At 47.5% G+C, this 15,930-nt stretch overlaps 1 protein-coding gene across 2 annotated transcripts in view; it reads left to right on the forward strand.

Annotated features, from left to right (window-relative positions):
- SNX10 (sorting nexin 10) overlaps positions 1-15,930 on the forward strand; it is a 47,066-nt gene that overhangs the window by 8,821 nt on the left and 22,315 nt on the right. For both annotated transcript variants that reach the window (XM_036453818.2, XM_036453815.2), the window contains one exon: positions 8,259-8,305. In XM_036453818.2, the coding sequence (XP_036309711.1) occupies positions 8,282-8,305 (24 nt within the window). In that variant the 5' untranslated portion in view covers positions 8,259-8,281. Of the gene's footprint in view, positions 1-8,258; positions 8,306-15,930 lie in introns of those variants that run through there.

Here is a 15,930-nt window from a genome sequence, read left to right on the forward strand (position 1 = left end):
TGTAGTTGGCAATTAGTTATTTGTGGTGTGATTGCTATTTTTGATGACTAATGGTGCAATTTTAACACTATCCCCCAGTCTCATCCTCCACAGTGCAGTGGGGTTAGGTCGGGAGGAAAGAGAGAAAACAGTAGTAGAGGAAGATATGTGGCCTTCAGCACATTTCACTCTGGGTTTCTCCTGGCTGAAGGCGTTCTTTTCCTTCACAGGCAAGTGGCTGACCGTGACGGGGGGAGGTGGGCTGGCAGGGCCGCCGGTGTTGGTCTCATGCCCATCCTCCCAGCCCACGTGGCTTGGCTGCTTGGAAACTTGATGGTGATGCAGAAATGGAGAAAGTTGGCTGGGGTTAATCCCGTCAAATTTAATGGACCCGGTATTTATTGAGCACCTGCTGTCTGCCAGGCACTCTGCTAAGTGCTGGAGTTATAAAGAATAATGAGTTGGACGAGGTCCCTGCCCTCATAGGACTTTTGAGAAGACAGACAACCAACAAGAGACTAGATGGACAAAAGAATAAAGGTGCCCTGGCCTGTTTTTCTCAGGGGTTAGAGCTTTGGAGCTCTGAGTATGGTGCCAACCCTAGAAGCCATAAGGAAAAGACTGATCCAATTCATTACCCATGGAAGGAAGGGCATTGGGTTTGAATCCCAGTCAAGGGCACGTACCTCAGTTGCAGGTTTATCCTCTCTCCGCCTTGCCACCCCCTCCTCCATCAGGATGTGCAGGGGACGACCAATCGATGTGTCCCTCCCACGTCTCTGTTTCACACCCCTTTCTACCTCCTCGCCACTTTCTCTCTAAAAAAAAAATCAACAGGGAAAGTATCCTCAGGTGAGGATACAAACAAACAAACAGAACTGTGATCAAGTCTAAGGAGAAAATAAAAGGTAGCTAGAGCCGTTCTGGGGGAGTTTGCTCTAGTGGGTGGTCAGGGAAGGCCCCGCTGAGGAGGGGGCATGTAAGCCAAGACTTGAAGGCTGGGAAAGAGCCACCGTGGGGGGTGGGGTGGGGGAGGTGGGACAGAGGCCTGTGGTGGGCGTTGTGGCGCTAACGTAGTTAGAGTGGCTGGACACTGAGTGGGCAGAAGAGCTGAGACAAAGGGTTGGTTGGAGGGCAGAGGAGTGTGGTTCGTAGGGGTTGTGCAAATACAGACCCTGGAACAATGGTTTTCAAACTTTCTATCATTAGTGCACCTGAGGGGGCACGTGATACATACACCCTTGGATGGGAACTGCTGCTGAGGTGCGGCTGATGGGGAGACATGGGTGTGTGTGATCATTTGAAATGAGCCCTCCTGATTTAGGCATATCTCACCTCCCCCTCCCCACATTGACAAGTACTACTTTTTGTGATCCAGCCACTGGCCCAGTCTTGAGATCTGGGGACATTATATCTCTTTTCCTTCTTTTAAAAATAAATAAATAAGTAAGTAAATAAATAAATATATGGGGGGGGGGGGAGAGAGAGAGAGAGAAACACCAATGATGAGAGAGAATAATTGATTGACTGCCTCTTGCATGCCCTCTACTGGAGATCCGCCCACAACTCGGGCACGCGCCCCTGACCAGAATCGACCCTGGGACCCTTCCGACTGTTGCTGTAGCCACTGAGCCAAATCAGCTACGTCTCTCTTATTTTTCAATGACAGTTGATATTCAGTTTTGTTTTGTATAAGTTTCGGGTGGATAGCATAATGAGTAGACAATCATCTACTTTCCAAAGTGCTCCCCCTACTACTTTAAGCACCCACCTGGCACTGTGCATAGTTATTACAATATTATTGGCTGTATTCCATATGCTGTCCTTTACGCATCTCTTTGCAGTTACATTTTGCAGGGTGCGGTAGGCACACCGTGGGAACACGGACTTCTGTCGGGGTGAGGACATTGGCATGGTGTTGGGGTTGAGTCACTGTCTCATTGGACCACTGTGTGACCCACTTAAGTAAAGACTGTGCTGCTGTTTTTTAGTAGAAACGTTATTGTTCACATTCTCTTGGAGTTATTTAGAGATGACTTTGGAGACGTCCTTTAAGATCTTAATGCATGTGGGTGTCACCCTGTTGTTAAGAGCAGGATAAAGAGACCTTGGTTCTTGTCTTCTTGAAGGAAAGATTTCAACACGAATGTATTGGCTGCAATAAGAATACACTCAGGACAGTGAACCAAGAAGGGTTTGGCATAGAAGAAGCGACAGGAGAGCCCAGGCTGGGCTGCTTTGGCTCCCTGGGAAGTCAGAGAAAAAGGAGCCGTGGAGACAGGTTCAGAGGCTTCGCCTGGGATAAGCTGCTGCTGCCCATGCTCCCCTGGTTGCACGTCTCCTGGGGTCCCTCAGAGAGAAGACTAGCGGGGAGGCAATGGCATGGGCGTGCTCCGTGGAGGGAGCGTGCGCCCTGGGCCCGTGGCATTGAGGGCGTTCCTCTCTCTTGCAGGTGGAAATCTTACAGAAAGGTCTCAGCAGAGGGTCTCAGTAGACTATTCATCAGCTTTCCAGAGTCATGGTCTCCGCTGATTGGTCAGCACCAGGCCGGTGAGGGATGGGGGTGTCATTAGTCCATGCCGCTGGTCCTGAGGCAGCCACAGTGTCACTCGTCTGGTTTTGCTGCTTTTCTGGGCCTGGAGCTGAAATACAACTGAGGTCTAGATGGTATCCTTAGGGGGTCTAAACCACATGACCAGCAATATGCTGGAGGCGAGGTCCTGGTTTTCCCTTGCTAGGCACCCAGGGTGTTCTGCCCTGGTGGCCTTCTGTACCTGCCCTGGTCCTTGCTCTGCTCATGTCTGACTGCCTATGATGGCTTGATTGAGGTGTAACTGGCAAAATGTACAATGAGAAGAGAAGAGAAATATCTACTGGTGGCCTGTTTTAAGCACCCCCACCAGGAATGAACCCACAATCTAGGTATGTGCCCTGGTTGGGAGTTGAACCCACAGCCTTTTGGTTTATGGGATGATTCTCCAACCAACTGAGCCACACAGGCCAGGACTTATTTAGATCTTTAATTTCTTTTTAAAAAATATATATTTTATTGATTTATATTATGTAGAGGAAGGAAGAGGGATAGAGAGTTAGAAACATCGATGAGAGAGAAACATGGATCAGCTGCCTCCTGCACATCCCCCACTAGGGATGTGCCCGCAACCAAGGCACACGCTCCTGAGCAGAATCGAACCCAGGACCCTTCAGTCCAGAGACTGATGCTCTATCCACTGAGCCAAACCGGTTAGGGCTAGATCTTTAATTTCTTTCAACAATGTTTTGTAGTTTTCAGAGTATATTTTTGCACTTCTTTTGTTAAATTTAATTCTAGGTATTTTATTCATTTCATGCCATTCTGCAGGTGGCATTTTGATGGGAAGTTATGGTAGTACTTCTGCAAAGTCCTCTTACCAGGCAAAGGGGTAGAGTGAGCGTGGAGTTGAAAAACATCTCCAGTTGTTGGCAGGGGAGGGAGATTAGGGCATCTTCTGTGACTGGGCATGGAGGGGGTACCTCAGCCTGCCAAGAATGCTGGACACTCAAGTATCAATGATTTTCCCTCTTTCCCATTCTAATCAAAACTCCAGGTTGAGAGGGCTTGGGGGAGGGGAGTGAGTAGTTGAAGGTAGATAGCCCTGGATTAATAGGAATGCAATTTGATGGGATAATTCACATTAATATTTAAATTAATAATACCCACCCCCACCCCCAACTTCTGAGATTTATCTGCTTTTCTCAAAGAGGAAAATGGAGGGCTCACATCAGTGGTCGGCAAACTCATTAGTCAGCAGAGCCAAATATCAACTGTACAACAGTTGAAGTTTCTTTTGAGAGCCACATTTTTTAAACTTAAACTTCTTCTAACGCCACCTCTTCAACATAGACTCGCCCAGGCCGTGGTATTTTGTGGAAGCGCCACACTCAAGGGGCCAAAGAGCCGCATGTGGCTCGTGAGCCGCAGTTTGCCGACCACGGGGCCCAGATGAATCACTAATCAGGAGAACCTTAATAGCGCAGAGAAGGAAGGAGACCATTGGGAACGGGAGAAAATATTTTTTAGATTTGATCTGGGAGTTGGATTGCTTTGAGGAGAGGATGCCACAGCGCAAGTGAGAAAGTCAGTCTTACCTGCCTGGCTGGTCTGGTGGCTAGTAGCTCCTCTCTCCCTCCTCTGCTTTTTCATGGCTCATTTCCTTCAGTTCTGTGTGTTCTATCATGTTTGACACCAGCTTTCAAGCCTGCCTCCACCTTAAGCTCTTGGAACCTGGTCACACCTCCAGAAGCGAGAGGAATATTTTGTTCTAGAGTTGACTACTCCTTCTGACACAGCAAAGAAAAGATACACAGATTATTTCCTTATAAAATACCCTTCTCTCTCCTCTCTCTGAGAAAGGCCCTGTCTCTCCGGAGGCTGGTTATGAATCCACCTGCCTTGTCTTCTAGGGGCACATGCGATTTCTCTTGGCTTCTGTGTTGGAAACACAGAAGAATATGCCTCATTGGCTTATGAAATTACATATTGCAGTGGGTCAGTAACTGCAGACTTCTGCTAAAACCAGTTTCACTCTGATTAGGATGCCCTCGTGGCTTCGATGTCTATGCAAATCGCATTTCACGATTATCATGCTTGTTGGGCCCATCAGCCTTTGTCATGAGATGGTAGGAAAACCCAACCCTATGCTACTGAACACCTCGCCTTTATTTTCATGTTTAAGAATGACATAAACCGTACTTGTTATTCCTTATTTCTCCACTGGAAACCTGTGTAGTCCTTTCTCTCTCCCTCACACAGTGAGTCTTCACACACTGCCAGAGAGAGGCCGCCCATGGTATTCAGACCATGGTTAGCCCTCACAGGTGTTTTTCCTGTTGACCTAAGAAAGGGCTCTGCATAGAGAATTGAAAGCACAGTATTTCATGTTCTATCGGTAGGGCCTTGCAAACTCCTGCCACCTGTTTTTGTAGATAAAGCCTTACGGGAACACAGCCCTGATCATATGATTACTTGTCCTCTGTGGGCGTCTTCTCACTGTCAACCACAGACCTGAGTGGTTTCAAGAGAGACTGTGTGCCCTGCCAGGCCTCAACTATTGGCCGTCTGGCCCTTTATATCGGGTCTAGTAATAATTAATGTCGTTTTTAAACATTCGTTTAAAATCTTGCTTGGCGTTGACTTGTATTGACATAACCTTCAAACACGTGGTATCTACAGAACGCGTGAAGTGCAATTAACAAGTTTTGCTTGAAAAAGTTTGTGTTTGGTTTGGTTTTTGTTGCAAAACTACGGCTAAGAAGATGACGGATGAAGAGCATATTCGGCACTGCATGCTTTATGAGTTCCAATTAGGAAGAAAAGCAAGTGAGGCTGCAAAAAACATCTGTAGCGCTCTTGGTCAAGATGCAGTTAGCGCCAGAAAATGCCAGCGTTGGTTTGAGAAATTTCGCGAGGGAAATTTTTCATTAGATGACAAGAGTGGTCGAGGCTGTGTGTCCAATTTTGATCAAGAAGCTCTTCAAGCTCTTTTGGTGCAAAATCCTCAAATTACCCAACAAGAGCTTGCGACAACTTTAAATTGTTCACAAAAAACAATTTCCAATCAATTGCGTGCACTTGGCAAAGTCCAAAAGTTTGGAAAATGGGTTCCTCATGAGTTGACCGACAACAACCGTAATCAAAGAGTCACAATTTGCAGTTCACTCCTCTCTCATCAAAACCGTTTGCCGTTTTTAGAGCAAATTGTTACCGGAGATGAAGAATGGGTGCTGTATGTTAATTTGAAAAGGCGGCCTCAATGGTTGGACAAAAATGAGGCTCCGCAGCCCACGCCAAAACCTGACTTGCATGCGAAAAAGTGATGATGTGTGTTTGGTGGAATTTTAAAGGAATTCTTCATTATGAACTTTTACCATCTAACCAAACCATTACAAGTGCAGTGTATAGTGCCCAATTGGAAAGGTTAGCCCAAGCTTTAAGAGAAAAAGAACCCGCGCTGATTAATCGGAAGGGCGTAATTCTTCACCACGATAACGCACGACCGCATACTGCAAGAATCACTGCTGAAAAACTGCGCCAGTTGGAATGGGAAATTCTCCCTCAACCTGCATATTCTCCTGATATTGCCCCTTCCTATTACCATTTGTTTTGTTCTTTGCAAAACTTTCTTCTTGGAAAAAAATTTAATAATGAAGAATGCCTCAAAAATGCATTGACCGAATTTTTTGCATCAAAATCACAAGAATTTCACAACAGAGGGATTAAAATGCTTCCTGAGCGTTGGGCACAAGTAGTAGAAAACAACGGCAACTATATTGTTGATTAAATTTTGTTGTATTGTTTAAATAAATTCGATTTAAAAAAGTATTAGAAAATGACATTAAGTATTACTAGACCTAATAGAATACAGTTGCAGACCCCGCTCCATAGAATGTTAACTTGGTTTCGCAGACATCTTGTATTTTATAGAAGAGGTATTTCAAGGTGGACATGGAGGTGGTTTTTGGTTTTGGCGGTCATGGGGGTGTGAAGACACACACTGAGTCTCTCGGGGGAGTTTCTGCAGCTGCCGTGTTTCCCATTGCTCGCACACCTGGCCTGTGGGTACCCAGCTCTCACCTGAACAACAGGTTGGAGAAATCGTCCCCATGGACTGGAATGGTGTGAGGTGTATGAGTCCTTGGAGAAGAGGAATTGGGAAGGAGGGTGGATTGCAGGGGTGGCCGTCCAGGTGTGTGTGGCTCCCCGGGGGAGGGGGCGATAAAAAGCTCTAGGGACAGCCTGTGGATGGGCACCCAGGGGCAGGTGTCCATGCTCACTGGCCTAACAGCCTCCCAGCACGGCAAGAACTCTTCCAGACACATGGGCTGGCAAGTTGGAGCAAATCCAACATTTCACAACCCACCGGGGAGGATGGTTGTGTCGGCGGGCAGTTTCTGGTGAGCAGCTTTGGTTTGCCAAATTACACCAGTTGACCTTTAATCTCGACCCACCACTGTTGTGCTTTCGCCTAATTTCCTGTCCCCACCAGGAGTTGCCACAGCAACGCCCAGTACCCAACGACATTGTATGCTCTCTTCATGCGTCTGACTGCTTTTTATTTCACATGAAGTAAAAATCTTTCACGATTTATGTTAGAGTCACTATTTCTTCTGATAGAACTGTGGTGTTTAATTTATCCTCTATAAGTTCTAGGAGAGGATTATTTATTTATTTATTTATTTTTAAAATGTATTTTATTGATTTTTTACAGAGAGGAAGGGAGAGAGACAGAGAGCCAGAAACATCGATGAGAGAGAAACATCCATCCGCTGCCTCCTGCACAACCCCCCACTGGGGATGTGCCCACAACCAAGGTACATGCCTTTGACCGGAGTCGAACCTGGGACCCTTCAGTCTGCAGGCCGATGCTCTATCCACTGAGCCAAACCGGTTTCGGCCGGAGTGCATGTTCTTCATATTCCTCACAGCGCCAGGGACAGTAGTGGAGATGGGAATATTTGGATGACGCTGATGGTCTGGACAATGGAGTCAGACTAAGTCTGAGTGAAATAAAGGCCAGTAGTGACCAGGCAGCCATAGCCACCTTTCGGATGTAAGAATATAGACCGTGCATTTGGGCAGGGGATTTAACATATATATTTTGGCAGGGAGCAGATGCTAGCTCCAGCGGCCTTTGGTAGTACATGGGGGTTTACAGAACAATAGGCAGACCTAGGCCGTGCAGGGCCTGGGACCAGCTGGTAGGCTGGCTCTGACCGGAAGGTCAGGATCAAGGTCCTGACATTGGTCTCCCCGGAGGCCACACCATCTGCTCTCTGAGCCTTGGAGCCCTTCCAACGTCTCAGAACGACCTGTTCCTTGAAAGTGTGGGCTGCTGGCACAGCCATCAGGGCTGCTCTCGGATGTGGGTCCCTCCGGACTTCTGTTCCCTTCTCTCCCTCTCCCTGCCAGTCAGCTCCCCCTGTCCCTCAGGGCCCTCTGCACCCCAGGCCTCCAGCCGCCCCAGAGTCACCGCGACTCCAGCCCACCTCTGCCTGGCCGTCCAGTTGAGGGCCTGTCGCCCTCCAGCTGCCGTGGACCTGCCATGTCCCAAACCCCCCAGCCCCAGTGCGGCCCCCTGTCCTGGCCGGTGGCCGGCGGGGTGGGGGCTGGGTTGGGGGGGGCAGCAGAGGTGTCCCCTCCAGAGACGGCGCTGGGAGTCTGGGGGGACTGGGGTGGTGGCTGTGAGGGGCTTCTCTGCTCCAGGTTCCCCGTCACCGAATGCTGGCATCTTGTTTTTCAGATCCGCCCTGCCCTGAGCTGAAGATGCTTCCGGAAGAACAGAAGGAGGTAGGTCCCCACCAACCCAAGAGCGAATAGGTCATGTGTGTTGTGTCACTGCAGGGAGGCGCTGCCCGCTCACAGGCTGTGTGTGGAGGGTCAAGGGCACAGGGAGGGCTAAGGCCCGGGGCACAGCGCCCCCCCCCCCCCCCGCCAGCAGAGGTGCGTCCCCGGCCCTCATTCTGGGTCCCAGTGACTGGGTGTTCCTGCTCTCCACCTCCCCGCACGCTTAGTTATGTCTTTTCCATGACTCCCCAGACTCTGCCTCCCCCTTGGCCGGAACAGCTCCCCCAGCCCGCTCCCTGGGTTTTCTCCTCTTGCCTCATCCCCGAACTTCCCCGCCTCTGGGAGCAGCCCGGGCCAGGCCTGCCATCCCTTTCCGTTTGCCCCGCTTGCCGCCTCTCGGCTCTCGGCGCGGTGCCACCTGAGCAGGGCACTGTCCCTCCCCACCCAGCCCACCTCCCAGCTCCGCCCAGCCTCCGCGCTGCCCTCCAGGACACCGCACGCCGCCCTGTGCCCGAGGCGTCCCTCAGCGGCCTGTCTGTCCTGCCTGCCTCCTGTGGTACCGCACACAGCACTAGGTGAGCCTAACGAAATGGAAAAGCTGCACACACCCCCCCCCACACCAACACACACACACACACACACACACACCAACACACACCAACACACACACACACACCCCAACACACCTGGGTGCACACCATCACACACACAAACACACACACCTACACAGACACACATGCACACAGACCCAGGCACACACACATACAAACACACACACACCCACACCAACACCCCACACACACACCAACCCACACACACACCAACACACCTGGGTGCACACCATCACACACACACACAAACACACACACCTACACAGACACACATGCACATAGACTCAGTCACACACTTGCATGCAGACACCCCACCCCATAGTCACACACCTGCACACAGTCACACACACGCACACAGACCTCCCCCCACAGTCACACAGCCACACAACCACGTGGTCCTTAGTTCCCTTGTCCAAATTGAAAGCACCAAACTATCCACTTCAGGGAACCCGTCCACACACTTCTTTGCTACATCTCACATCAGCCCTCCCCTTGGGCTCAGGTTCTCCTCAGTAGTCCAGCCCACTTCACCCTTTAAAAAAAAAAAAAAAAAAAAAAAAAAAAAAAAAAAAAATATATATATATATATATATATATATATATATATATATATATAATTGATTTCTTACAGAGAGAAAGAGAGGGATAGACAGAAACATTGATGAGAGAGAAACATCGATCAGCTGCCTCCTGCACACACCCTACTGGGGGTGGAGCCTGCCACCTGGGAATGTGTCCTGACCTAGAATTGAACTGCTGACCTCTGGGCGCATCTGTTGGTTTTAACACTTACTTTTTATTATGAACTCAGTTCAATGAATAGAAATGAGACACAAATTTTAACCAATTACAGAAAGCATTTTATTGACCTTGTAAAAGTCCTTTATTATAAATAACTGTGGTATCATTCATATAAATATAAATATAAATATAAATATAAATATAAATATAAATATAAATATAAATATATGGCTAAGTGACCAACTATCTGACCGTCCGACCAGCTGGTACATATGACATGCACTGGCAATTTAAAAATAAACATTGAATCGTGCATGCATGATATATATAAAGCTCTCTCTGGTGCCAATCTAGACAGAGTAGGAATATTCCCACCTGAACCTGTTTTCAGACATGGTCAGTTATATGTTGCTTTCTCTTGAGTTCGAGTGAAAGTTGTAAATACTTCATCACAAGGGAAATTAGTCAAGCACTCTGAAAGTGTTTTTATTCTTAATGTGGTTTAAAGGGATGTATTGGTTAAAGTTTAATCAATTTATCAGTCATTGTTTTTTATCAGTGTTGTTTTTATATCATGTTTTTATTGTTTTTTATATTATGTCTTTGTTATATCATGTTATTGTTTATTAATCAATTTATATATTATTTTCATATGCATTTTACTACTTTTATTTAATCTCTGACACTTCTATTATAAAGAAAGGGCCAATAGCAATATTAAAATATTTCTTCTAATTAATTTTCTTTCAGTGTGCATGAATCCGTGCACCAGGCCTCTAGTGATATTATAACATAAAGGGATTTTAAGCTGGAGAGCCCTTCAGCTGAAAAGGAAAAAAGTACTGTCGTCCGGCCGGTGTGGCTCAGTGGTTGAGCCTCTACTTATGAACCGGGAGTTCACAGTTTGATTCAGAGCATATGCCTGGGTTGCAGGCTCAATTCCCAGTAGTGGGTGTGCAGGAGGCAGTCAATGATACTCTCTCATCATTGCTGTTTCTGTCTTTGTTCCTCCCCCTTCCTCTCTGAAATCAATAAAAACATATTTTTTTTAAAGAAAAAATACTATGGGGAGAAAGAGGTATAATACTTAGAAATTTATTTGAGTCCCTCATCAAAAAATAACCCCACAAGACTAGATTCTGGATGTACTGTAATATATGTTCATCACTTACTAATCCATAGAAAATGGATTTTACATGTGGCCAGAATGATCTGGCTCCTAATGTGTCACTCTTAGAGCAAAGTCCAACCTCCTAAATGAGGCTGCTAAGGCCTTTTGTGATCTGACTCTGCTTCCTTCTCCAGGCTCATCTTCTGCCCCTCCCCCACCCCTTCACATTTCTCTTCAGTTGGAGCTTGTTGGGTGTTGCCTGCTCTGCACCCTGGGCCCTTTGCCTCCCCCCCCCCCCCCCCCCCCTTTCCCCCAGACTTCACACCAGCTTGTCTGACTGAGCTTAGATGTCAAGAAGAGGCATTCTGAAAGCCTCCATTATAAAGTTATTTTTATCTCACCGCCTACCCCAGCAGCTCCCTGTCCCCCTTACCAGTTAGAAGTGGAGGAGGTTTTGGCTGAGCCTCTGGAATATCCTTGTGGCTGGTGGGTTGCTCAGTGGAAAATAACTCAGGTCCCACCTCACTGCATATGGAAGGGCTGACTGCAATGCCACCAATGGCTCTTGAATCTTCACCGAGGGGCAGAGTGTGTGTGTGTGTGTGTGTGTGTGTGTGTGTGTGTGAGAGAGCGAGCTCACAGTACCCACTGCTGACTGTACCAATGAATCACGAGGTGGGCTCGTGAATTGAGAGCTAGGTACCATCCTCTTTCAAGATTCAAACAGCCCAGAGTGACACCGCTCTTCTGCCTAACCGGCAACGCCCGCCTAGAAGTTTGGTAATTTTTTGTTTTAAAGATTGGGGTGGGGGGTGGGAACCCAAACGCAGTCCCTCATGATAAAACAGCTTTATTGCTGCAATCAATCCAGAGAGAGGAGCCTCCCGTGTTGGTTGAACGCGCTTCGCGTGCACATGGGCTTGCATTCCCAGGAGAGCAGTATCCGGGCTGATGGATCTCCCCCATAAAAACGGCCTTGGCGTGGGGCCATTGTGAAATGAAAATGAATTCAGATCCGCTCAGGCGTGCAACTTTAATTTACAATTAAAATATTATGGTTACATATTTTAATAAGAATAATTAGATGGACCCAACCGAATCAACCCTCCTGTTTAATGAGACAGAGCCCAGAATCCTGATGAAAAGGCAGGGGGCTGTGACAGGGAACACGTCCCCAGCAGGGTCTTTTGTGGAGTCAGGCGTTTTGTGCCTTGTACGGTCTGATGTCCAGCGGGAGCATTGGGCTTTCCTGCGTGACTGAGGCCCGAGCCTCTGGGAGGCGGGCGTGAGCCCCTCCTGCTGCCCCGCCTGTGTCACCGCGGCTGACGTGCTGGCCCTCCGAGGCAGGGCGTTCGTCCCTCTGCCCCGCGCTCACTCGGTGTAAATGGGATGTACAGGGAGAAAAATCTTATAAATTCCTCTTTAACCACATACCTGCTTTATTTATTTAACAATGAAAGAATTCTAGCCCAGCTCTCCTGGATCAGTGGCTGAGCGTCAACCCATGAGCCAGGAGGTCAGGGTTTGATTCCCGGTCGGGGCACACGTGTGCCTGGGTTGTGGGCTCCATCCCCAGGAGGGGGCGTGCAGGAGGCAGCCAATCCATGGTTCTCTCTCAGCAGTGATGTTTCTCTCTCTCTCCCCCTCTCCCTTCCTCTCTGCAACCAATAAAAATGTGTGTTAAAAAAAAGAAGAAATCAATAAAAACATGTTTAAAAATCTTATTTTTAAAGGCAGTTCTACCTCCGTGCAGTGCTTCTTCTTTTGTGTGCGGATCTTTGCTCTCCCGGATGGTGACGGCTGAAGGCCACCTTCAGGGACTCACACTGTTAGCAAAGGGTGTGTGCTCTCTTCTCCGAAGGGTATACACTTCATTCTGAACACAGTGGCCTTATCAGCTATTGACACCCTAGTGGCAATAAGTCCGCCAGCTCTGCAGGTGGCCAGTGGCCGGGAGGGTTTCAGGCACAGGAGGACACCTGCCTCCAGGGAGCGGCCAGGCCCTGGGGGACAGTGGGGAGGGGACCGGTGGGAGGGGAAAGGTAGCTGGGACGGGGGAGGGGACCGGTGGGAGGCATATGCTTCTGTGTTGGGTGTGTTGGCTCTAAGCTTGACCACACATCCCCAAGGTGCATGATGCTGAGGGACGGTGACCTCTGAGGCAGGCTCTAGGAAGGCATGGTTTTGGCATTGGGAAAGTGGTTAGAAAATGACGGAGCTACCACCAGGGAGTGTCATTAAAGAACAGCCCACAGCAGGCTCCCGCCTGGTGTCCTGTGATGCCGAGGACTTTGAAGGAAAGTGACAAGACAAAACACTCCCCCTCTCTCTAAGACGGAACTTGTTGTGCTCCCTCCCTCCTCCCCTCGCTGCCTCTCAGATATGATAGTCACAGGGGAGCTGGGAGTGGGGTATGTGGGGATCCTCTGCTATCGTCACAGCTTTTCTGTGCTTCTAAACAGTTCTGGAGTAAACTGTTTTAGAACAAATAACATCTTATTATCTGTGTTCAAATAGGAAGAATTCTAAAAGGTTGTGCAGTGACAATATTTAGAGCATATTCCAGTTGTGTTAAAATGCTATTTATATTATATATTGAATTTATATTATATATATATTTAAATTGAATTTATATTATATATATATAACTGATATAAAATATATAAAAATATAAAATATGTAAAAAGCTTGAGTAGGTGCATAAGAAACTGAAGGCTCAGTAGGATGACTTCATTTTCTCTTCTTTCTTTTAAAAAAGTTTTTTTTTTTAATTGATTTCAGAGAAGAAGGGAGAGGGAGAGAGAGATAAACATCAATGATGAGAGAGAATCATTGATTGCCTCCTGCACGCCCCCTACTGGGGATCGAGTCTGCAACCTTGGCATCTGCCCTTGGCAGGAATCGAACCCGGGACCCTTCAGTCTGGAGGCCAGCGCTCTATCCATTGAGCCAAACCGGCTAGGGCAGGACTTCATTTTCATGCTGTACTCATCTGTATTTGAAATGTTATGCATGAATACAAATATATCTTTAACCATTTACATATTTAATGAAAAAATATTTTTACAGGTCAATAAATATTAGGATATCATTATGGGAACGTGTCAATACACATTACACAAATGGTTAACATTTTCAGATCCATGTTTCTGACTTACTTTCACTTTCAAGTACCACTTCTGTTCCTTCTTCTAAAGCAGTCTGCTGGGGCCCCCTCCCTTCTTCCCTCTCTCCCTCCCTCCCTCCCTTCCTTCCTCCTTTCTTCCTTCCCTCCCTCTGACCTTTCCTCCATTTCTCCTTCCTCCTTTCTTTTACTTTTTCTGGTTTTAACTTTTCATTGTAAAATTCTAAACCTACACAAAGTAGAGAAAATGAGCCCTTATGTACCTAAGGTTTCCATAATCGACACATTATTAATTCATGACCCAGCTCCCCCCCCCCCCCCCCCACCCGTTTCCTCCGCCACCACACAGTGAGTTATTTGGAAACAAAGTCCAGACATTCTGGAATTTCATCTGCAAACATTTCAACAAAGGGCCCTTCTTACAAACAAACCACATGATCATACCTGAAATAATGAGCATTCGTTTCTTCATACCATCAAATATTGCAGCCAGTGTTCAAGGTTTCCTGATTATGTTGGGAAAAAAATGTATTTGCTGGTTCTAATCGGGACCCAAATTAGGACCACACCGTATCTGGTTAATAAACTGCTGGAAGTCCATTATTCTGCCTTTCCCACCTTTCGCAATTTCTTTGTTAAAGGAGCTGCATCTTTTGTCTCGTGGAGGTTCCCATACTCAGGGTTTTGCTGTCCATTGGGTCCTCGTGGAGCAGTTTCACACAGGTTGGCACTTTTTTCAACCTGTGAAAGACGCATTTTCCCGTTGCACTTCTCCTAATGTAATTCCTTAATTTTGGACAGAAAGGTAATTCCTTAATTTTGGACATGACTCGTGTAAAGAAACTTGCAATCTCATGAACTATTCTAAGCTCTGTAAAAGGCAGGTCTAGCTGAACCTTACCCCCAGTTTATCCTGAAATAGTAAAAGCTTTCTTAAAAATCATCCTTCAACTCTGCAAGGCCATGGCACTAAACGCACTCCACGCTGCACAGTGGCAATAGCACCCCTTTGGCGTGTGTTTAGGCTGTCAGAAGTATTGTTGGGAAATAAAGGAAGCTTACTGATACAGTCCTTCTGTCTTTCAAGCCTGCTATTTGTAAAGAATGGAGTATGTAAAATGGCTAAGCATTCATTTTTGTTTTTCTTTTAAATGATTACTTGTAATATATTATTTACCTACTAGAGGCCCAGTGCATGAAATTTGTACACTTTGGGGGAGGGTCCTTTAGCCGGGTCTGTGCCCTCTTGCAGACTGGGAGCCCTGAGATTGATTGGTAGCCTGGGCCTCCCTCTACAGGGTGACTGTAGAGCAATGGCAAACCCCCCCCCCCAACCAATTGCATCGCACCCGCCTTGGTGGTGACAGTTAGTGCTGGGTCGCCATGGCGCCCGTGGCCCAGAGATCAGTTCAGTCTGCTTGCCAGTCCCCACCCACCTGAGCCTGCTGGGTGCAGCTGGCTTTCAGTTGTCCATTTGGTCATTTTGGATGTTACGGACCCTGGCTCTTTATAGGTTAGGATTTATTTATTTATTTATTTATTAAATATATTTTATTGATTTTTTACAGAGAGGAAGGGAGAGAGATAGAGAGCTAGAAACGTCGATGAGAGAGAAACATCAACCAGCTGCCTCCTGCACACCCCCTAGCAGGGATGTGCCCGCAACCAATGTATATGCCCTTGACCGGAATCGAACCCGGGACCTTTCAGTCCGCAGACCGACACTCTACCGCTGAGCCAAACTGGTTTCGGCAGGATTTATTTATTTGAGAGAGAGAGAGAGAGAGAGAGAGAGAGAGAGAGAGGGAGAGAAACATTGATGTGAGAGCAAAACATCGATTGGCTGCCTCCTGCATGCTCTACCGGGGCTCAAGCCTGAAGCTTGGGCACAAGCCCTGACCAGGAAGCAAACTGGCAGCCTCTGAGCATAGGATGCCGCCCAACCAGCTGAGCCCCGCCCGTCAGGGCACTCACCTTTAGTTCTGAGATTGTTGTGTGGAAGTTCTGAATAGAATCCTGGCGAATGAGACGTTGATTATGT

The sequence above is a fragment of the Pipistrellus kuhlii genome, unplaced genomic scaffold (genome assembly GCF_014108245.1).
Source record: "Pipistrellus kuhlii isolate mPipKuh1 unplaced genomic scaffold, mPipKuh1.p scaffold_m20_p_26, whole genome shotgun sequence".
In the NCBI taxonomy this organism is placed as follows: Eukaryota; Metazoa; Chordata; class Mammalia; order Chiroptera; family Vespertilionidae; genus Pipistrellus; species Pipistrellus kuhlii.